The following is a 23,518-nucleotide window of genomic DNA, read 5'->3' as shown; positions in this document are numbered from 1 at the left end:
GTTGGATAAATTATATTTAGTGGCACCATCCGTAGATGATCAGCGATGCTACGATGTGCTTAAAGATTTTAATGAAAGCGCAAAACTGTTGGACGAGCATGGTAATGATATTATTTGATCTTATCACCGATATTGACGAAGCCCCATCTGTAGATGACCTCGATGGATTTATTAATAATCTCTTAGTATACGATGATGTGATGCTGGACAAGCAAACAAATCGAACTCGGTTATTTTCTCGAGGCAGACACAAAACAAAGTTGTCATTTATATTACTCAGCGATATACACAAATACCTAAAGTGATCAGAGATAACTGCAATATTTTTGGTTGTGTTTAATGGCGTTGATACACATACGCTCCGAAATATTCATCAGACTTGATGTTTAGGGGTATGGATAAGATTAAGTTCAAAAACTTCTTTTCAAAAGCGCAAGCTGCCCGACACGGATTTATCATGATAAATTTACATGATCCTCTGTCACGATATCGTGTAGGTCTTGATACAATTTTTGGTTAAGAAACAGCAGTTGGGAGGGTAACGACCAACAATGAATGTCCGGGTGGGTAAACAAACACATACAAATTTGAAAACACGAGCGACAAAGATAACGTAACCATATGAGCTAACCCAATTAGAGAAAATTTCGGTCGGTTAGAGGCTTCAGTTTGACGTTATTAACCCTGCAATTTCATTGTTATCGTAGGATGTTTTATTTTCAAGGAAGACTTGATCCTAAATAATGTAACATCGCTCTAGAATTTATCCCAACGTCATCTGTCAAATGAGAAAGTTGAAGTTCTGACATTTTCACAGCAAAGCAAAGTTCGTAAAGCATGCAGAATGCCTATGTAATTGTGAATACATATGACCAGTTCACAAAATTAGCTTTCACACGTGCTTCTATGTTAATATATTTTGATAATTTGTCATCTATCATAATTGCTGAGGGATTTTATTGGTTTCAGTATCATGGATTTAGAATACAAATGTGTTTAAATTTTCAAAATGTATGTAATGATTAATACAAGTAATGAAATGTAAATTTCCAACTTCTTTTTAAATCGTTCAGAAGGAAAGAAATACTTAAACTCGTTAATTATAATTTTAACAGAATTTTATTGAGCATAGTTATCCATTATAGTCTATCTAGTCAAGTTTGTCCCGTGTTTTCATTATAATGGCAATATGGCGTGCAATCTAATCGCGACCGATATACTTTTAAAAAAAGGTACAACATATAAACTTTAATCAGAAAGGTAAGACCGATATACCTTAATAAGAATGGGTACTACCAATATACTTTAATAAGAATTGGTACCTTGCATTAACGTATTACATGTGAAAAAGGATAACGGCGTACTTTACTGTTTTTGTTTTCTGCGAAATCGACAACGTTGCATTTTTGTTATCTCAATGATTAGGTTCTTTTGTATACGCACTAAGAAATGGGACCTTGTCGAGCAGTCCGCTGAAGTTGTCCTATTAAAACTGTCACTTATTGTTTCTATCATATTACCAACGAAAAAGGTTGGCGTCAGAATTGCAAGTTTAAAAATCGTATTTGGATAAGGTTCAGTATCTGATGCAATCGTGGTAAGTGAGGGACGTCTCTCGCGGACGTTCTGCCATTGTCGGTACTACCTCACCATATGGAGGCGGAAGACTAACCGCGGATTGGGGACGTTGTCTGGAATCTCTGCTCTGACCCGGTTGCTGCCTCACTGGAATAGAATCAGAATGTCTCGCATGTATACTCGGACTTGGAAGCTGCATATGCTCAGCTGTTGGATTAGTATCCACCTCTGATATTTTATAAGGAGGAGGTTTGTCAAGATATGGAGGAGGTAAAGGAACTGAAGCTGACGTGAAGAGGTGGTTGACATTTTGGTGTGTATTACATCTCTGCGGTGTATCTGATGAAAGAAGAGCATAAACATTAGTTAGGGTGGCGCTCTAGAGTTTTGTATTTTGCATAGGGTTAGGTTTCTAAGGGAAAAGAATGTTCCCTGGTGCAATCACTGGTTATACTGGCTTATTGAAAAAGACCGTGAATATCTTAGGTATTGTTTAAAAAAATCCTTTAATTCCCTTTATTTTGGTGACTAACTTATGGGTGTAATATGGGGTATAGGGTATACAGCTTGGATATTCTCCAGATGTGCACCTTTAAAAAAACTGCTAGGTCCACTTGGTCATTTTCACATCCTGGATTTCAGAGGTAAATTTGTAAGAAAAGAGCCAATAACCTTTTTCTACCTTCTTTTATATTTGGTAATTAATAAATTGCACTTTCATAAGCTGGAATTGTCTAGTCTTAAAAATTAATTTTCCCTATTTTAATAGGTGCTAAAGATAGTGTACTTTAGACCATTCAGGCTGATTTTTAGCATAAGGGAACAGTCATTCTAGTTACCGGTGTGCTAAGATCTCGTACAATTTCCACCAGTACAATATCCAAAGAAATGTCAGCCACGTTACATCAAAGTAGCATAGAGATATGCCAACATTCTCTCCACTGTGCGTGTTTCAAATGCAAACTACTTCACGTTACGTAAGTCACTCTCTCAAAAGTACATCCTAACTGGTGAGCGCCCGCTAGATAAAGCGATCTGCGTATATAAGTTTGTTTACCTTGAATTTGTTCAACAAGAGTGGTGTCCGTACTCTAGGCTACCTTTAATTTTTCAGCAGTATACAACGCTGTTGTGATACACTACACAAAATGAAATCATAAAATCGTTTTACATCTTATGTTGCATGTCAAAGGTACTTTATTGGTTGTTGCAGTCTTTCTTTTGCTTTTATTCCTCTATTGCATTAGCTGCACTGTTAATAGAAAAAAAATTAGACGGAAGTCTTTCTGTACTTTATTAATGAAATATCATGTTTCATTCCAGCCTATGTATGTGTGTGAATGTATGTATGCATGCATGTATGTATGTATGTATGTATGTATGTATGTATGTATGTATGTATGTATGTATGTATGTATGCAGGCATGCATGTATGTATGTATGTATATATGCATGCATATGTATGTATGTATGTATGTATGTATGTATGTATGCAGGCATGCATGTATGTATGTATATATGCATGCATATGTATGTATGTATGTACGTATGTATGTATGTATGTATGTAATGGCTGAGTGATCTAAAGAGCTCGCATTTACTCATCCCTGCAATCTCAACTCTGTCCGCGTCGGTTCGAGTCTCAGGCTCTGCCAATGTTGGTATGTGAGAAACCTTGACAATAGTTTCTGGTGGGTCGGAGGTTCTTACATGTATTTTCCAGGGTTCTTCATCCAATAGTTATAATACCCACTACGTATATTCTATCACGTGCTGAAAATGGCGTTTGACCCACAATAACACATTGATAACACAATATACTACAATTTTCTTCATTGTAATACTTGATAAGCACATACTCTCAGCAAAAAGAAATTAAAAATAAGTAGGAGCAGAAACAGGTAAAACGAATTTAAGCGTTGCTGATGATGATGACGATGATGATGACGATGCCGATTATAATAGAGAAAGATAACGCGTACCTGATGCTCGGCCATCAGCATTCCCTGTACGCATTTTCTTATGGTTGCATGCCTTAATGATAAAAACTGTACATGTCACCAAGCCCAACAGAGCGGCGAGGCCTCCAAGGACTGTACCAAAAACCATTCCTGGGTTCCAATTATCACTGTTACAAAAAAATTGCAATATTAAGGTCTTTAATGCATTCACAAGATATGAGAATTTCATTTTACACAAAATCTCTTCTTAAAATAAGAATGTTCCACCATTGTGTCTGAAAGCTGCCATAAAATTCAAATCATAAGCTGGTCGGATGGACATTAAAAACACCGTATGCCTGTACCACCATAGAAATGTATCACGCGTGCATTCGTCTGATAGAATATGGAATACTAATGTGGAACATAAAGAACATAAACCATATACATATAATATAAACTAATTAAGCAGTGGATACGGGATGTCATTCGTTCGACATGAGTCTTCATATGACAAAGTGTGCGAACTACTTTTAATTGATAAGGGTGAAAATCGCATTATTTCTTAATTTGATAATTCAGAGCATATATGTATGTATGTATGTATGTATGTATGTATGTATGAATGCATACATGCATGCATGCATGTATGTGTGTATGTTCTATCATTTACCATTTAAAAATTAATGTATGATCTAAACCAGGGGTCTCAAACTCAAAACAACCTGAGGGCCGCATGAGGGCATTTTCAATGGCCCAAGGGCCACACCACCTTTGTTATATCTCATGACACCTTGTGACACCAATCATTTTGCGGGCCACAGGAAACGGCTTGGCCCACAGGCCGCGTGTTTGAGACCCTTGATCTAAACGAAGATTCAACTCACTCTTTTTCACAACAGTACTGTTGATAACCTGAACCACAACAGGCGTATTCACAATCGAATGCGGTCGTTATCGTATTTGACACACTGTCACATCTTTTCGTACATGATGGCACCACTGAAACAATACATAATGTTTGTGTCACCTTTAATTACGGTTGTTATATCATTTATTAGGCATCAGTAAAGTGAACACGAGCATACCGGGGTGCTTCCTTGCGCTTTGACTGGAAATATGTTCCAATCTAAATCGCCACTACGGTTATCTGGTGACTTTGGGTAAGCTGAATTTTTTGTTTTCATTCATCTTTTGACATCATAAATATCGATACAAACACACTTGACAAACAAATATAAGGTGAATCAATTTTCTGATTATAGAGATAAAACACAATTCATGTCTCTCAATCGGAGTAAATTTGCGAAGTCATGCTAGTATTATTGGGACACATTTCGTTATTTAAGGCGGTATGGTATTTACATATGTTATAGAAGAGAAATATATTTGCATTTAATTCTGTACATTCTCTTAATAAATTTAATAACTGTACGTCAATGATAAATGAGGATATCTTTATTCACCACTAATGCTATGATTCCGGTTAAATATAATGCTATCTTATAGCCACTTAGTCGCCATTGGAGTCATATTACAGTTCAGTATGGTAGGCAACTGAAACAAAGAAGTCATTATACTGGCAGGATTGTGTGTTTGTAGACTTATAATAAATCAATGACAGCAAGTTTCCCTTAATAGTCATTTAGTTTAATGATGATTTGTTAGTAGTGAGTGCGGATACTCTACGGACAATGGAGCTGCTATCTTAAATTTGGGGGGTTGTACCCTACGGACAATGTGAATTAGCATTACAGATAGGGTCTTTGTACTCTACGGACAAAAGGTATAAAAGGAGTGGGGCTGTCACTGGCAACACCGTTGCAAGGGGCTAACCTCAGTTGGGCGGAACAGTGTGGCAAGGGATTGACCTGAATACGTGTTACTCTAGGGACAAATACATACACACATATACACACAGAAACGTACGCGCGCACACATACACAAAAACACATACATACACACAAACGTACGCGCGCACAAATGCACACACATAAACAAAAAAATGGCAAGAGAGTAAATTTTTTCTAGGCAATGGAGTGGCCCTGAAGGGGCCTTTGGTTTTGTTTGTTAACACCATTCAGTTAACATAGAGGGCATTGCACAGATCTTTTCCTCAAACTTCGTCTGACCTCTGGACCATAGATTAGGACTCTCTTCAGACAGCCTTGTCTCTCTAGATAGATCCTTCGTTTCCAAATGGCCGTCTCGGTGATCTGGGTGATAGCCCATGTCGATCGGACATACATGGGATAGTCCGGGTTCAACAGCATCGGATGGTAGACGATTCTACTATGTTGACACCAATTAGTCTAATCCCAACACATTTAATTGGTTAAGACTTTGAAGTGACACCCTGGTTTTCTAATGATGTTTTATGCTTTGTGTATCCCTGTCCACCCATAAGGTGTTATAAGTTTGTTTGTCTCAAAGAAGAAATAAGATACAAATTTGGTCAGGGTTAGTCTAAATTTTGTTCATCGTATGATAGGGTTTAAATTATCCCATTAAAGTTTGGTCGGTTGTACTCCCTTCCCTATACCTGGGCTGGCATTGGGCCTGGTTTCTATCCTTCCTTACTTTGAACCTAGGGGAGTACTATCCACCCTGGGAACTATTAAAGTCCTAGGGTAGTTTTCCTTCCATTTCCCCTGTTGTTTTAATATTGAGTAGTGACTCTGCCAGAGTCCTTTTTCGTGTATGGAAGCCTCTATCTAGGTCAAATCTTCTATGGTTTGTTTTCTTATCTAATCCTGTCTGTGTATAATTTTGAATCGTATCCAAAAATATGTGTTAAAAATAATAAAACGTCTATATGCATAGTATCTTTGTACCATGAGTGTATGAGTTGCATTTTGTTATTTGTTATGTAGTTTTTCTATATGCTGTGGCACAATGTTGTCCAATTATTTTTGTATTGTTGCACCTTAGTGCCTGAAAGAGGATTGAAATCTTCCATCACGCGGACGTGATGGAAAGCATTGTTTTGTGCTTTAAGCTTTTACTTGAAAATGCCTTAGCACCTGATATAGGCATTGGAGTTTTCTGTGTTAGTCCTAAATCTCTCTCTAGTAATTTCTCTTCAGAGTGCACATTTATGATGGCATAATTATCAAGAGAGAGTTATTCTTTTGTTAGTTACAATTATGATTTAGTAAAGTTGTATAATTTTCTGGTGTATGTTTCAAGTCATTTCATAGTTACTTTTGAAATACCTTAGCATCCCAAAACGAATCGAAAATCTCTATCACACGGACGTGATAGAAAACATGTAGATTCTACGTTAGTCCTAGTCTTGTGACGAGAATAGGTGAATGGAACGAAGTGAACCGCGGCTATTTATAGTGGAAAAGCGGATCGAAACGCTTGTGTTTATCAAGTATTACAATGAAGAGTTATTGCACCAATCCTAACACGCGTTACAAAATTCAGTCACAGTGAGGAGTCTGTCTTCCAACCCGAAGAGAGTTGCCTGTGACGTCACATTCCCTATATAGGTGCGCTAGCGTCTGTGCACAGTGAATCAATGCGACAGAATTAGAACATGACAGAAACTAAGAAACGATGAATTGAGGTGCACCGGCTGTGGAGACGAGGTGTGATGGTATAGCAGCGGCTACGAAAACAACCACAATCCTACTTCCAGAAGAGAACGATTTTAATTGGGATTTAGTTGATGTTCTCTCTTCACAAGAATTTGTTCCGGTACCAGTACCTTCGCCGCTTTCTACTTCCTTACCGTACGTCCAGGATTTTAAATAGAGGCAGAAAGAAGAATTGGAGAAATTTTTGCAACAGCAGAAAGAAGCTGAACAAGCCTTTCTAACTCAATAGCAACAGGAGAAGAAGATGGGGTAAGAAGAAAACGACAGGAAGAAGAAGAAGCAGAGAAGAAACAAGGTCTAGGAGAGATGGATGACAGTGAAAGTCAAACGGTGACGGTACTCTAGACATTTTGGCAGAGTTAAGGAGTCTGAAAGAAATGTATCAGACTTCTTTAAAACAACCCAAGAGAAAAACACCTTCCCGAGCCAAACACTCTAATCCCGTCAACACGCCTACCACGCCTGAGAATCCAACCCTAGCGATGTCTACCAAATCATTGACAGCAACAGGTCCAGAAGTAGGTCTTGGCCGTGGAAAAGGAATACAGCAGTTAATGCTCATTACTTCCGTTCCTGAGTTTGTATTTTTTAAAAAAAACAAAAATAAACAACCAACGGTCCTTTTCACGGCCACCCACTTCTCCAAAGTCAAATAAAACTCAAAATCCCCATTTCTCCATTGATGGGCGTGTCTACGTGCGTAAGTGTAGATCCTTATTATAAAAAATCGAAACTAAGATACACTTACAAAGTACTGTATAAAATTATTAGTTTGTGTTGTTTGTTTAATTTTATCAAAATTTAATTATTTTGCATCAAAAAGGTGTTTAATAAGTACAGCACGATTTGTTCTTCACCTTGTGTATGATTTAAAAAAGTCTTAGTTACTAAATTAAGAATATCTTGAGACAGATATTCCTGAACAGTCGATGGTTCATTTTTCCGTTGAGATAAAGCATAAATAACATCACGCCAAAAGATATTTATATTTGAGCTTTCTTTCAATTTATTTTTTCCTAATTTTAATAACTGTATACCTCGAAATTTTCCAATACTTGCTCGGAAACAAGTTTTAGCTCTAAACCAGCTTCATTTAGTATAAGGCGCATAATCCAGAAAGTTTTATATAACACATAAATGAGTGCAAGTGAATCATATTTAATTCCCTTCTTAAGGAAGGGAGCTATAAGGGTATTGTTTTAATCCTCTCGCTTTTGCCACCCAAAATAACCTGAAAAATAATGTATTCAGTTCATTTTCTATATGGGATGGAGGAGGACTTGGTATCACGCGGAGGACATGGTAGAGCAGCAAACAAATTAATAAATTTTGGCAATATCAAGGATCTTATCAAAGCAATCTTTCCACAAACTGACAAATTCCTTCTGCTCAACCAGCCAAGCAATTTCTTTACTTCCTTCAACTTCGTCAAATAATTAAGTTCAACCATATTCTACAAATTCAAAGAGAAATCTACTCTCAGTAATTTAAAATTGGCAACTGACCAGTTAATATCAATTTCAATGCATATTTTTTCATTTGAAATTTCTTTATTTCCAATCCAAATAGATTTTATTTAAAATCCTTGCAGCGCAGACCTGCTGCCAAAACAAAGTCGTTAAAAATCTCCATGGCTGTCTTCAAGGACAAAAGAGAACCGTCCAATAATAAAAAGCGTCATCACCCTACTACCCTAATTTGAACTCCATTTCATTATAGAAAATGCCTGTTATGTTTGTCTTCTTTTTAGTTCTATTCCACGATGTTCAATTCCTATTATGACAAAGTAGGGTGCAAAAGGGTTTCCCTAGCGACAACCTCTATCCAATTTGAAACATGGGGATACATGTCAATTATTAATAACACAACCTTTAAACTTATTGCAGAATACTCTAAACCACTAATAAATAGATTAACCAAAGTTAAAGAATTACAAAGCATCCTCCAGAAAATCCCATTTTGACGTAGATGAAAGCTTTCTCGAAGTCTATCGGTAAGAGAAGACCATATACATTGTTTCCTCAAGATACTGTGCAAGATGATACAAAATTCTTGTGTTTTCACCAATGAATCTCCCTGTCATAAAACCCTTTTGGCTGTCACTAATAAACAAGTGGAAGGACTTTATTGACCCTAGAAGCAATTGATGCCGAAGCAATCTTGTAATCTACATTAAGTAGTGAAATTAGTCTCCAATTATTAATGAAGTTTCTGTCTTTATCTTCCTTTGGAATGCAGGTAACAATTCCCTGCGACTGATAGAACATGAACTTGATTTTCCAAAATACAATTGTCCATAGCATATGATGAACAAAAATCTAACAAACAATGCAAATTAAATGTACATAACAGTGCGTCAGAGATGCTTTATTTGAACGAAAGTGTTTTACCGTTATTTTATATTATATTTCAATATCATATGACAAACCAATTTTTATGTCATTAAGAGAATGCTAATAATTTTGAATATAATCAAGGAACAAATAAAGGAGGCCCCGAGGTGGAAATAATTTGGTAATACAATAGATACATATTTATGCAATGCAATATTTTGATAAGAATGCCTTGTCAAAATCATTTGTTGGCATAGAATTAACAAGTATATTTGCATTTAAAAAACGGATAATACATTTTTAAAACATCGATCAACTGTTGAGTTTCATAAACATATTTCCTATATGACATACCTCGTACCTCAAACATGTGCGTTTGATTAATGATATTTTATTTTGATAATATTGAATATGAAAATTCACTATCATTATGATGATAAGATTCTCGATTCGGAATATATATCATTTTCGTACATTTATTTATCAGCCGTTAATAAAGACAAACTACATGCTTCAACAGCAAGCAATATTCAAGCCAAAGACGTCGTTCAAAATTCTCTGAGCTGCGTGTCTAGTATTGTGATATATTCTTGTATTGTCGCAATTTAAGCAGCAGTTCTAATGGGTCATTGAGAACCCAAAGATTCCCACCTATTTGACCTGTTATATTCTTCAAGCTTAAAAGTAAACAGAAGATTAAAAGAGGACACTTCTTTGTAAAAGGCCTCTGCAAGCTGAGTTATTTCAGATCATACATTTATGCTGCAACTTATATGGTCAAATTTATTTACATTACTAGAAGCGTATATTACTTCACGTTTCAGAAAATTGCAACTGCATTGGTACATTCTGCACATTAGTTGTCACTTTGCATCTAACGCTATTTCTGTTTACAAAAATACATAAAAGTGTTAACATTACTTTAGATCGAGTAATATCATCCTGATGAAAAAATATCGTCAATGCCTGACTAAATTCAAGGAAAATATTATTATGTTTAATTATGAGTTCTGTTCCATATTTTGTAATCAAATATCTTAAGATCGACAGTGATAATGACCAGGTAAACCTAGAATCTACCCTACATCATTATTTAATGTTAAAATTGCTGAGTTAATAGCTACATAAATTACAAAACTGATGTGAAAACGAATCAGTGTTTTAAAATTTAGATATGTTTTCTTGGAACGTATTTCTTGTAGGACTAATATCAATAATTGACTTATCCAGATTTTCAGTCACATCATAACCACAAAATATTATTTTGTTGTAAGTAAGATAGTTAAGCACGGTAAGTTTTACAGGCTCCAAAACTTCACTGCATAAATTAAAATTTATTGCGTTATCAATCTTGATTAAACGCCGACCCCATTTTATGTTCCAGTGATGCAATTCTAAACACGACAAGAAAGTCGGTAGATTTGAAAACGTTGAAATTCCATGTAAAATAATTGTAAAAACAGCAGATAAATCATTGTTGAAATAAAGCATATCTGACACACTTACCGCGAAAGCATGCCAACTCTCACAGGAACCACCCACCACCACGTCATCTATAATGGCTGAAATAACTACTGCATAGTGACACTTTAAACAGCAAAAATCAAGACAACAAGCTTTGTAAAATTTAACAAATAATTTATTTTCCTAGTAAAACAAGGCATAATTTAGAAAAAGAACATACGGTTTTACGAATCAAATAAAAAATAATTCAAGAATTAAATAATTGAAGTCCAATTATTTAAAAGTCCTAAATGAATCTGAGTTTGAGTACCGATGAAATCCAAAATGGAAGGCGATGACGTATGCTATGGTCAGCGTCGTACTGATGTGCCAACATTTCTTTGTTGAAACACACAAAATAATATTACAGTGTTTGAATTATGTGTACATTTCGATAACTGTCCTTGTCCAATAATTAATTTAGAGCACAAGTATTTCCATAGAAAACAAACTTGTAATCCAAATTAATTAAACAAAATAATTAGCTCAAAAATGGTTACACCATAAAACACTTAAACTTCTCAAGTATTAAGGCACTTATGACTATTCCTTCTCAAAACATCAATAATAAATCTAGCTGTAACGCAAAACAAATGCCCGGATGTGGTTCAATCCTCTGAAGAAAAGAAAAAACCATCTGATACATGTTATTTGTCATGTACTCCAAGTATGGCCTCGATTGCACTTTATGAACCTTACTCTGTGAAAGAATTTTAAAAAATTAGTTGTTTACAACAAACTTTCACTGGTTCTGAATTATTAGATGCAATGCTTCTATTTTTAGATGTTACTTCAAAAAATCAGTCAGAACTGAACTCTATTCCAGTAAATAAAGTTACATTACAATAGCATGTAATGGAATAAAAAATGTAAAACTACCCAACAAACAATTAAATTAAATCAAATATGCATAACACTTCCCCATAAATGAAAAAGAAAGATTTATATAATAAAGCTTTCTTTTTACCATAATTTAATTATATATAAGTTTTTTAAAAATATTATAAGAAGAACTCTTTTGAATTATACAAAATATACATAAAATAATACATTTCTTTACACGGGAAAGTGCATCTGCTATTAAATTTTCTTTTCCCTTGATGTGGCTGGTGTCAATATTATATTCCTGTAACAACAAACTCTATCTTAGTAGTCTTTGATTTTTATATTTAATCTTACATATGAAAGTAAGGGCGTTTTGATCACTTAACACAATAATCGAAGAAGGAGCTGAACTAATATAAACTTCAAAATGTTATAATGTAAATACCTACGCCAAACATTCCTTCTCGATTGTTGAATAATTTCTTTGGTGCTTATTTAATTTCTTACAAAAAACAGCACACCATTTTCGTCTTCTTGAATCAACACTACTCCAACCTCAACATCACTTGCATCAAAAGACAATTTAAATGATTCGCCGGAATCTGGAGCTGTAAGAACTGGTGCGCTTTTAAGTATGGCTTTTAACTTATCAAATACCTCTTGACATTTTTCAATCCAAAGAAACTTGTTTTTCTTGCCTAATAAATTTGTCAGGGGTTCAGCAATTATGGAAAAATTGGAGCGAATTTCCGAGAGTATCCAGCCATACGTAAATAGCGCATAAGCTCCTTTTTACTAACAGGCACAGGGAATTCAGAGATTACCTTGATCTTAGCATCTATAGGTTTAACTTGTCCATGCCCCACGATATGTCCTAGAAATGTTATACAAGCACGGCAGAACTCACTTTTGGATAAAATAATTGCCAAACTTGCATCAGTGAGTCTGTCAAAGAATTTCCGAATTTTGTCGCTAAATGTTCTTTCCAGGTGTCGTTGTAGATGATAACATCATCTATCTAAAAAGTACTTGGCGAACCTTTCATCCCAAACGACATCACTTTATATTGATAAAGTCCATCTGGAGTCACGAGTACCGAAATTTGTTTGCTCTTTCCGTCAGTGCAATTTGCCAGAATCCTTTCAGAAGGTCAAAGCTGGTGACATACATGGCATTTCCACTTGTATTAATGCAATCATCTGTTATTGAAAATGAATCTGTTTTAGTCACACTGTTCACCTTCCTTTAATAAGCGCGCATGCGGAAAGTTTTATCTGGTTTCGGAAAAAGTATACATGGTGAACTCCGGTCACTTTTACTGGGCTCTATGAAATCGCTTTCCAGAAAATACTAAATTTCTTTTTTCAAGTATTCCTATTTGAGAGGGTTCATCCTGTACGGGTGTTGTTTCACAGGTTTGGAATTTACAATTTCAACGTCGTGGAAAAATTTGTTATTGTATGAACATCTGTAAATAAGCGTTCATAGTCAAATAATAACTGTTTAAGTTCTTTCCTTTCTTGCTGTTGAAAATGATAAAGTTTCGGGTCCAGATCTTTCATATTTTCTGAATTCCGATGATTTGTCACTCCAAAATCAGTAGAGTGCGATTGCATTCCTTCACTTAAATCTTCACTGAGTCGGACAGGTGCAACTAAACTGATTGCATGCTTAACCTGGCTATCTCTTTCAAATTAACATGTTTTTGTGGAAAGTTATTTTTTGGCCTCTCAGGAGTACATATGATGTAATTTAAATCATTTACTTTCTTTTCAACTCTGTAGGGACCAACATATTTGGCCTGAAGAGGATGTTTTGGGATGAGCAAGATTCCCAGAACTCTATCACCAGGCTGAAAACTCCTTTCCTTTGAGTTTTTATCGTACCTTAATTTCATTCTTGACTCACATGCCTTTGACAAGTTATACTTAATATTAGAAACATAATTGAGGATATTAATTTCAATATCTTCATTTGAAAAATGTTTCTCTTTCAACAACTTCAATGGTCCACCCACAGTGTGTCCAAAAAAAATACAGTTCAAAGGGACTGAATCCTAAAGATTCTTAAACTGATTCCCTAAAAGCAAACGATAGTAAATAAACGCCTTCATCACAATCTTTAGCCGTATCAAAAGCAATATGATCGAATCGTATTTTTTCAAAGTGTGATGAAATCTACATAAAGCCCTTGGCTCTCAGGGTGATAGGCAGAAGATTTGAATTGTTCGATGCCTAATTTGTAAATAACTTGCTGGGAATTCCACACATTAAATTTGACCCTTGATCAGATTGGACAGATTTGGGAAGGCCAAACTGAGTAAAAAAAAAGCTTTATTAAATCTTTTGCTATTGTTTTATATTTAATATTCCTCAAATGAATTGCCTCTGGGAACCTTGTTGACGCACACATTATGGTCAGCAAGTATTGGATACCTGACTTGGTCTTAGGTAAGGGACCAACATAGTCTACCATTATTCTGCTAAATGGTTCGTCAAATACAGGAATAGGTTGCAGATGAGCCTTAGGTATTTTCTGAATGGGTTTTCCTACCATTTGACAATTATGACAAGATCTGCAGTATTTATAAACATCACATTTGAATTTCGGCCAATAGAAGTGAGTCAGGATCGAGTGATAAGTCTTATTAATCCCAAAATGACCAGCCAAAGGAGCTTGATGGTCCCGACTACGCATTTCCTGTCTGTGCGATTTTGGAACTACAATCTGATAGTTCACTGACCACTCGTCATCAGCAGGTACCTCGCTAGGTCTCCATTTTCTCATAAGAATTCCATTTTTAATGAAATATCTGACAGGTACTTCAGAGGCTTCAGTTTCACTAATGATCCTTTGAATCAAACAGGAGATCTCATGATCTTTTTCCTGTTCGACGACAAGTGATTGTCGTTTGTCACCCTGATTAGAATAACGAGAATGAGTAGTTAAAGAGGATCACTGTGATCAATACCTTTTGATTGACCCAAACAAGGAGTGAAAGTGACCTCATCAAAAGACTGACCAATACATGTGTCAGTTAAAGGAATACTTTCCTTATCAACCTCATTCTCAACAGCTTTCTTTGCCGTAGCTCTAGTAACTGCATAAGCTGGGTATAAAATCAGGGAATTCTTTTCTAATAGGATCGACTTTCTGATCGAAACAAGGCTTGTCAGTTACAAGTAGATTAACCACAACCTTATTTCCAGCTAGATCGTTGTCTAGTAATAAATTAATGCCCTCAACGGGTAAAACATACAATTTTCCGACTGGTCCTGAAACTATGTATGATGACAAATTTACACGAGAGAGAGGAACATTAACAATGCCGCATCCTACTCCTTGAATAAGAAAATTCTCAGTAGAAGAAGACTTCTCAGAAAAAGGCAATGTACCTGATAATAAAAGACTCTGAGAATCTCCTGTCCCTTAAAATTTGAATACGGATAGGATTGGCCGAATCACCCAAGAGTGACATAGAACCCTTCGACATGAATGGTTCATAATTATCCATAATAAAATCAGACTGGGGTTTATTAGACCAAATAAATCTATTGCTTTCAATACATGACCGTGACCTTGACATCTTAGAAATAAGAGCATTTGAAACAGATCTGTCTTGATTCTTATGCTTATTTTTCAATTTGTAGCAATCGAAAAAATGTGTCCTTTCTTCTTGCAATAGGTACACGTAGGAAGAGACAAAGAATTGTTATCAAGCTTATAAGAAGCTTGATTTCTAGAAGTTGTACCAATTTGAAATTTAGAAGGGATTGTATTAGGCTGAAATACTTTTCTGCCAGAAGATTGCTGAGTGGAAGTATTGCCTACAAAATAAATTTTACGAGGTAACGAATATCCTTCAGCATTACTAGCAGCATTTTCCAAAGTTTCGATCTTATGCTCATCCAGACGAGTCTTAATGTCACTATGGACACAGTTCTTGAACTCTTCAAGTAATACAAGTTGTCTGATATTTTCATAATCTCGATCATCTTTCTTGGCTTAACAACACCTATCAAATAACTGGTCTTTTTCTCTTGCAAATTCGACATGAATTTGTCCAGCTTCTTTTTTTATAATTCCTGAATTTTTGCCGATAAGTCTCAGGGACTAACTCATAACCCTAAAAAATGCATTCCTTAACCAAATCATAGCCGGCACATTGATGTACTGACATGGATGCATATATATCTCGGGCTTTGCCAAAACGTGCACACTGTAATAATTGAGTCTAATGCTATTGGTAATTTCAAATTTTCAGCAACTTTTTCAAAATAAGGAAAATATTTGCGTACTTCCTTTTCTCTAAAAAGGGACAATAATCTGAGATTCTTAGTAATATCAAAACTTGAAGTTGTATGTGAAGTGGGAACGTGCATTTCACTTGCCAACTCTATTTCTTTTATTTTAAATTTATATTCATTCTCTTCCTTCTCTCTTTGCATTTGTATTTACACGTCTCTCTCTCCTCTTTCTCCGATTGTTACTGCATTTGTTTAACTCTCTCTTGTAACTTCATTTGTTCTTTTTGTAACTCATTCGTCTTTCTTTCTCTCTTTCTTATTTATCTAATTGCATAAGCATTTGTTCTTTCTGCAACTGCATTTGTTTCTCTTCTTTCTGTAATAACATTTTTACTATCTCTTTTTCTAATAACATGTGTTCTTTCTCCTTCTCCAATTGCAACTGCATTTGTTTTTCTTCTTTATCTTTCTGATGTTCCAGCGTCCTTAACTCTAATTCCGTCTTGAATTTTAATTTTAATTCCTTTCCTTTTATGTCAGAGTCTGATACGAACTTACTGATCAAAACCAAAGCACCTTTAACTAAAACATTCTTTCCAACTAAATAATGGACCAAAATATTTTTATTTCTTGCTTCATTAAAAAAGCTTTTGCCTCAGAAAGATCATATTTTCTGGCAAGTTGAATAAATTCATCTTTTTTCAAAAGGTTTAACTGTTCCTGGATAGGATTTTAAAGAAAGATCTCCATTTCCGATCACATTGTAAAAGATCTTTCTGATTTCAATAAAAAATTTCTACTTGGGATCAAAAAAATTTAAAAATCTGGAGGAATTTAAATTTCAAAAAACAAGGTTTTCTTAATTTTTTTAGCCAAAATTCATATATCCCGGACGAACCCTCCAATTTTTCTTGTTACGTATTTAGGGTTTACAAAAGTAACAAGAAAAAAGTGAAGACAACAAGCTTTGCAAAATTTAACAAATAATTTATTTCCCTAGAAAAACAAGACAAAATGAGAAAAAAAGAGCTTACGGTTTTACGATCGAAATCCAAAAATAATCCAAGAATTAAAACATTGAAATCCTATCATTAAAAAGTCCTAAATGAATCTGAGTTTGAGTCCCGATGAAATCCATAATGGAAGGCGCTGACGTATGCCGTGGTCAGCATTATACTGATGGGTCAACCGTTCTTTGTTTAATCAAAGAAAATAATATTCCAGCGTTTGAATTCTGTGTAAATTTCGATAACTGTCCTTGTCCAAGAATTAATTTTGAGCACAAGTATTTCCATGGAAAACAAACGTGTAATCCAATTAAATTAAATTAAACAAAATAATTAGCCCAACATATAACACTTAAACTTCTCAAGTATTAAGGCACTAATGTCTATTCTGTCTCAAAACATCAATAATAAATCTAGCTACAACGCAAAACATATGCCCGGTTGTGGGTCAGTTCTCTGGAAAAACCTAATTGATACATGTTATTTGTCACGTACTCCAAGTATGGCCTCGATTTTACTTTATGTATCTTACTCTGAGAAAGAATTTTTTTTAAAAAAGTTGTTTGCTATAAACTATCACTGGTTCTGAAAGAAGGTCATGAACTTGGTCAGCATTAGATACAATGTTTCTATTTGTAGTTGTTTACTTCGAAAAATCAGTCAGAATTGAATTATATTCCAATAAATAAGATTATATTACAATAGTATGTAATAGAAAAAAATAATCTAACAAACAAACAAACAATTAAATTATATCAATAAATTAAATCAAATATATATATAACAACTTCTTTAATTTACATATTTGTGACTAATATAACGAAAGTTAACGGCTATACAGCCGGAAATAACTGATTTAATGTTACTCTTTATTGCCAACGCATTTCTGTTTTGTTTCCTCCATCTTAAATTTCTCAACTGGTATCGGCGGCCATTCAACTGTGGGTGCCTGGCCTGTTGTGTGGAGGCCACAGTCCTATCCTAGTTGTTAGGTTCTTCAATTTCGAAGGGAAGTACATCTTGCATGTATTAAATAATGCATTAATGGGTTTGGAAATACAGGAAATTATTATGAAGTTTGAGAAATCACAAAGTGAATGCGATCACATCCAGGAGAAATTACTCTGGTTGACAGCTAAACGCTAAACAGCTGGTTCTCTTAATAACGATCGTGATTTATTTGAATACTTTTATTCAAAACTGCTATTTTTAATGCGTCCCTAGTGCCTCTGGAGATGGGTTTTTGAAACATGGTTTTTTTTTTTTTTAATTTTTTTTTTTATTGCGTCAGTGACGCATATATGTACGTGGGCGGAAGCTGTCAAAACAAATTGTCTTAAACCATTTGGCTGCAGCAAACGTGATTCAAAAGTTGTTTTTTTATCTTCCAGTAAAAATACCCAAAGTAAAAGTATTAAAATGTGAGCGTATTTGGTGCAATGTGTCAGAGAGAAAACAGAAAAACTGATCTTTCTATGCGTTAGACATTTCCGAATGCATTCTAAAACGTACAAAATCGGACATATCTCTTAGAAAATTAAGCTGGAGTATTATATACTACACATTTTTCGTTTGGCTGTTATGACAAGCTCACGTTCACGATTATCAGGTTATTTATATAAATGTACGTATTATTTATGTGGTCAATTATTTTATGTAATAAATCTTCGTTTGAAGATGATGCTGATTATATGATGATGGTGATGGTAACGACGTCGTATGATAACGACTACGGCGATAACAACGACCATGAATATAATATCAAGGGCCCCGACGAAAATGATAATAACGACAGCGGAAGAGTAGGTTTGAGTAAGTCGTTCAAAGACATTCACCGAAATAAAGCAACTTATTTACGAAGGTTGTGTTGGAGCAGCGAATGTCCGAGTGGTCTAAGCGCTCGCTTTTATAGATCACTCGCATCTAGCGTCTGTCAGCGTGTGTTCGAATCACGGCCCAACTTTGATATGTGAGAAAGCTTGCTACCATGTGGCATCCCATGTGTCGTTGGTTCTTCCCAGGGTCTTTCTACACCACTTGTATTCGATATGTGCTACAACACTGGCTTACAAATCACACGCCTAGGTCATGTAACGATCGGTGATGCCTTATCCTGAAATGTACATTTTCACTTACCTATACAAGTAACTATGTATATGTATAACTGTAAATCGATCCAATGGTAACGGAATATGCCTGTTCTTCCCATTTACTAAATCGTGTGAAGAAACACAAGTCCAGGGTAGAATCAAATCAAATGAAGCAGTTCATGAAACGTGTAGTATTTCTTCCATGAAAATATCCCATTTTTTTACTGTCAGAGCTTTACAGCGTTTGCAAAAACTGGCTTCTACGGGTTTTGGGATGTGTGATACCTGTATTGGCACAAACAGCAATATGGTGTTATTTGGAACAGCGTGACGTGTGTACAGCAAGTTTCCTGTTAAAAACATTACAACTTATACGTTGATATGCGTAAGGTACTCTTGGTACAAACACAGCGTACTCAGTTTATAAATCAGGCTGGAAGAGGACATACTCTAGAACCTTCGGAATTTCTTTGTCGTCGTTCGTAGGGTAAGGGTACAATAAGCCGTTTCCATCTGTAAATAAGTAACTGTATTGTGCTGTACACAGAAACACCAGTACTAATTAGGGCAAAGTTCAAAGATGAAATAAATAGATGGCTCTATTTCAAGGTTAATGACGAAATTTACATGTAGTTATTCCATCGATCTACCTATCAGTCTGTCTTGCGGTCATTTTGAAGTCTTTACATATGTTAGAGGTGTCTAACGTTTGTCGTGCAATTAAGGGCGTTCACCAATATGTGGGTGTGTACGACAATTCTTAACTTGCAACACATGAAGTCATGGCGATGACCGACTGCGATAACAAACGGGTATCAAAGTCAAAAATATTTGAACAGTGTTATCAATTTGAGGGAAAAATACCCGATCTGTTTCCCTATCATATAAGCATTCATTACTATAGGAATAAAGAAATTTATTTTATGTAATATATATATATATATATATATATATATATATATATATATATATATATATATATATATATATATATATATATATATATATATATATATATATATATATATATATATATATATATATATATATAATTTAACAGGATGTCAGCATTATGTTCCTGCCTGGTGTTTACAGAAAAGCATCCATGACGATGATGCGAAAGTGCTAGAAGGCTTTGTTTTGCGGGTTTAACCTCATTTTTCAGCACATGATAGGCTATATAAAGTGATCACTATATTTGATCGACCTCGAGAACCGACCCATGGGAAGCTTTCTCACATACCCACGTTAGCTGAGTCAAGACTCAACGCAATGCGGACATAGGTGAGATGTTGGTGTGTACCCTGTTTTTTGTGTTGTATGGGGGGGGGGGGGTAAAGTAGGAAAATGAAACTTACTTTGGGACCCGAGTTCCGATTACCAGAGTTTCGCCAAACAATCCATACAGGAGTGACTGCGCGTTGTTCAATCATTGCTTGCAACGAGATTGGTAGGCGGACCACTTTGATTACTAATTAGATGCAAATGACAGTTTGGAGTCGACGATTGGTACGTTAAGACCTCTGGAGATAGTCATGTGAGGTATCAGTAACACATTTTAAATTATACATTATACTGGGAGTAATAATCGCCAACGTCGCAGCTTAAGTACAGTCATTTTCTTTCTTCATTTCTTTGTTTTTACTTCCTTGCCTTCTTTCTGGAAGGAAAATTGCTTTCGTAGCGAAAAGATGTAATATTTTGATGTTGTTGTGGTGGGTTTTTTTTGTTTTAAATTACAAATTGACACCAGACAGGGTGGAAGGTTCTAGTATTGGATCCTGCACAAGGACACGTGTAACGTAAAATGATATATAGTGAAGGAATATTATTATACAGGTTAGAGAATTCTTAATTCATCCCTATTGAGAATCGAACCCATGTCTCCTTGTGTTACATGTTTTCCTTGCCTACATGTTCCAAATCTAAACATAAATCCTCTCCACTATGGGTAAATACCACAAAATGTCATTGAGATGCGGTGTCTTTGTAAGCACGAACACTAAATACATAGCATGACTAGATTTCATCCATATCTAGTAGGGGGACCAATTAAAAATATAGCTCTGTAGTCAAGAATGATATTTTGCTATGTGAACAATTGCATTTGCCATCAAAGTCTCGCAATATATATAAGATGGTGTATGCCACTCGTAATATCTAGCAATGACGTTTACTTATAAACAAGAGAAAGTCAATGGTCACCAAGGACATGCAAGAATTTCAATTTAGCAAAGCAGTTTAGTTTAATGTTATATAAATCTCGAAGCAAATATTCGTGTGATAAGTACTACAATTACTCAGGTTAACTGATCTATATTTTCCTATCGGGAGCTAAGGGAAAAACAACATATTCACATAAGTATTACGAACTGTGAAGATGCAAGGAAGTTGTTGTTGTTGTTGTGGGGTTTAACGCCATTTTTCAGCACACGATAGGCTATACATGGCGGCCAGTATTATTGGTGGAGGAAGAACCCGGGAAGACCCGAAAAGAACCACCGACCCACGAGAAGCTACTGGCAAGCTTTCTCACATACCCACATTGGCTGAATCCGAGACTCGAACCGGCGCAGACAGAGATGAGATGGCTGTGATCCGTAACGGAGAGCGCTTTAGATCACTCGGCCACTCGGGGCCCCTGCAAGGAAGTAGCAGAACCATATATACAAATATGCTTAACAAATGCACACACATACAAACACATATAAATATGTGCCATAGATATATCATATTCTTGGGGATAGTGTGTCTGTGTGTGTGTGTGTGTGTGTGTGTGTGTGTGTGATTTGGATTTTTAACGTAGCTTTTAACAATTTTTCGGTCATATCGCTACGATGTCTGCATTGTGGCAGTTTATAGTGATGTCTAGCACTGGGGCGTCATGCCGACAGACATCTGGCATGATGTCCCACCTATTCACATTATCCTGACACTGGACCGATCAGTCCTAACACTAACCTGTTAATGCTGAGCGCCAAGCGAGGCAGCTGTTAGTACCATTTTGGTAAGTCTTTGGTATGACTCAGCCAGGGATCGAACCCACAACCTCCTTGTTTATTGTTTTCTTTGCTTTGGTTTGGTGCTGTTCGGCACAGCAACACAGTAGGTCATTTAGTACCTGGGCAATTGCAGTAATGGACACACTACGGTAGATAACCCAGGTTGGTCTGATTGTAGGATTCGAACCCGCACCCTTTCGGACTTCACTACCCAAAGAGGAATGGTTCTGACCATTTGGCGACTGTAAGTCCACCACCTCCCGTGGGTTATCTGGTTCACTCACTGAGTAAGTGGCCATATAAAGTACCTTCCCGTGAATGACTAAACTGAACTGTATTAAGTGTAGTTCCTCAAAGCATGTATTACGCTACATGCACGAGAGGAATAAGAGAAATGTTGCAAGATGGGGCGAATAGAACGATACTGGAAGACAAACTGAGTGCGCTATATCGCTGGCATTTTCTCGGTCAACATCCTTTGTGTCCCCCACCTAACAATATCGCTCGTATCACACGAGAGAACGTTATTGAACTTACATATTGCATAATCGCTAATTTGTTAAGAATTTTATGTGATCAACTTCCTTTCTCTTCCACCATGATCACATCATCAGTTGTTTTTATTTTCTTTCTAATGTTGCATCATCTTATTTCTCTCAGTTGGAAAGTGACAATTTAAAAGACACTTACAGAATTGTAAATTAAATCCAAAATAATGTCCTATCACAAGTCCCAAAAAGTACAGAATGTAACGAATCAATTCCAATAGTCTTTCAATTTCTTGATGTACCAGTTATATAATCCAGAATGTCTTTGAATGAGTTCTCAATAATCGCAATTTAGTGTTTAAGTCCAAAAGGCCAATGAGCACTTTATAATTCCAATGAATAATTTAAATATATAAGTCCTATCGAATTATATCCGAACACAACTGCAAACTCTGATCTTATATTCCCAAAGACTGATATGCAACAAGAATGAATAATTTGTTTTATCAAACCTCTATTTATACATCACCACTTGACTCACGTCGCAGGTAGAATGTTCTGGACAACTTAATCGTTTTCATGGCAAATTCCGCTAACCATTGAACTCGAACTGCGGTAAACATCTTTTTTTACTAATTACAAGCATGACTAAAGTCATATAGGCATACGTTTACAACACACAAATTCGATCCGCAAAGCTTAATCACAATCATTACAAATGTCAGCTACACAGTATAAATTAAATATCATTAACATTACTGTATATGATAAAACGTTAGAAATCTCTACACACATTAACTCCCTTAAGTGCCAATCAGAACGTTCCAGACTTTTTCTTCGAGACATACATATGATTTAGATGTATGTCGGGGCATCAATGAATATAACAAAAATCATACA

At 35.6% G+C, this 23,518-nt stretch overlaps 1 protein-coding gene across 3 annotated transcripts; it reads right to left on the bottom strand.

Annotated features, from left to right (window-relative positions):
* Positions 1 to 1,100: 1,100 nt before the first annotated feature.
* On the bottom strand, positions 1,101 to 20,574 carry LOC149801819 (uncharacterized). 3 transcript variants are annotated; one of them, XM_089954356.1, is made up of 4 exons: positions 20,487 to 20,574; positions 4,406 to 4,520; positions 3,561 to 3,706; positions 1,101 to 1,917 (listed from the first exon to the last, which is right to left on the bottom strand). In XM_089954356.1, coding segments are annotated over exons 1-4 (603 nt in total). In that variant the 5' UTR covers positions 20,488 to 20,574; the 3' UTR covers positions 1,101 to 1,576. The 3 variants fall into 3 exon arrangements, with proteins under 3 accessions (XP_089810482.1, XP_089810483.1, XP_089810480.1); XM_089954357.1 differs by lacking the exon at positions 20,487 to 20,574 and adding an exon at positions 19,175 to 19,533 and having other exon boundaries at positions 1,101 to 1,725; XM_089954354.1 differs by lacking the exon at positions 20,487 to 20,574 and adding an exon at positions 19,175 to 19,524.
* Positions 20,575 to 23,518: the final 2,944 nt, after the last annotated feature.

Source organism: Sinohyriopsis cumingii, chromosome 4 (assembly GCF_028554795.1).
Source record: "Sinohyriopsis cumingii isolate HCF-2022 chromosome 4, ASM2855479v2, whole genome shotgun sequence".
Taxonomy (NCBI): Eukaryota; Metazoa; Mollusca; class Bivalvia; order Unionida; family Unionidae; genus Sinohyriopsis; species Sinohyriopsis cumingii.
Note: the sequence above shows the minus strand (reverse complement) of the source record. Positions and strands in the feature narration are given on the sequence as shown.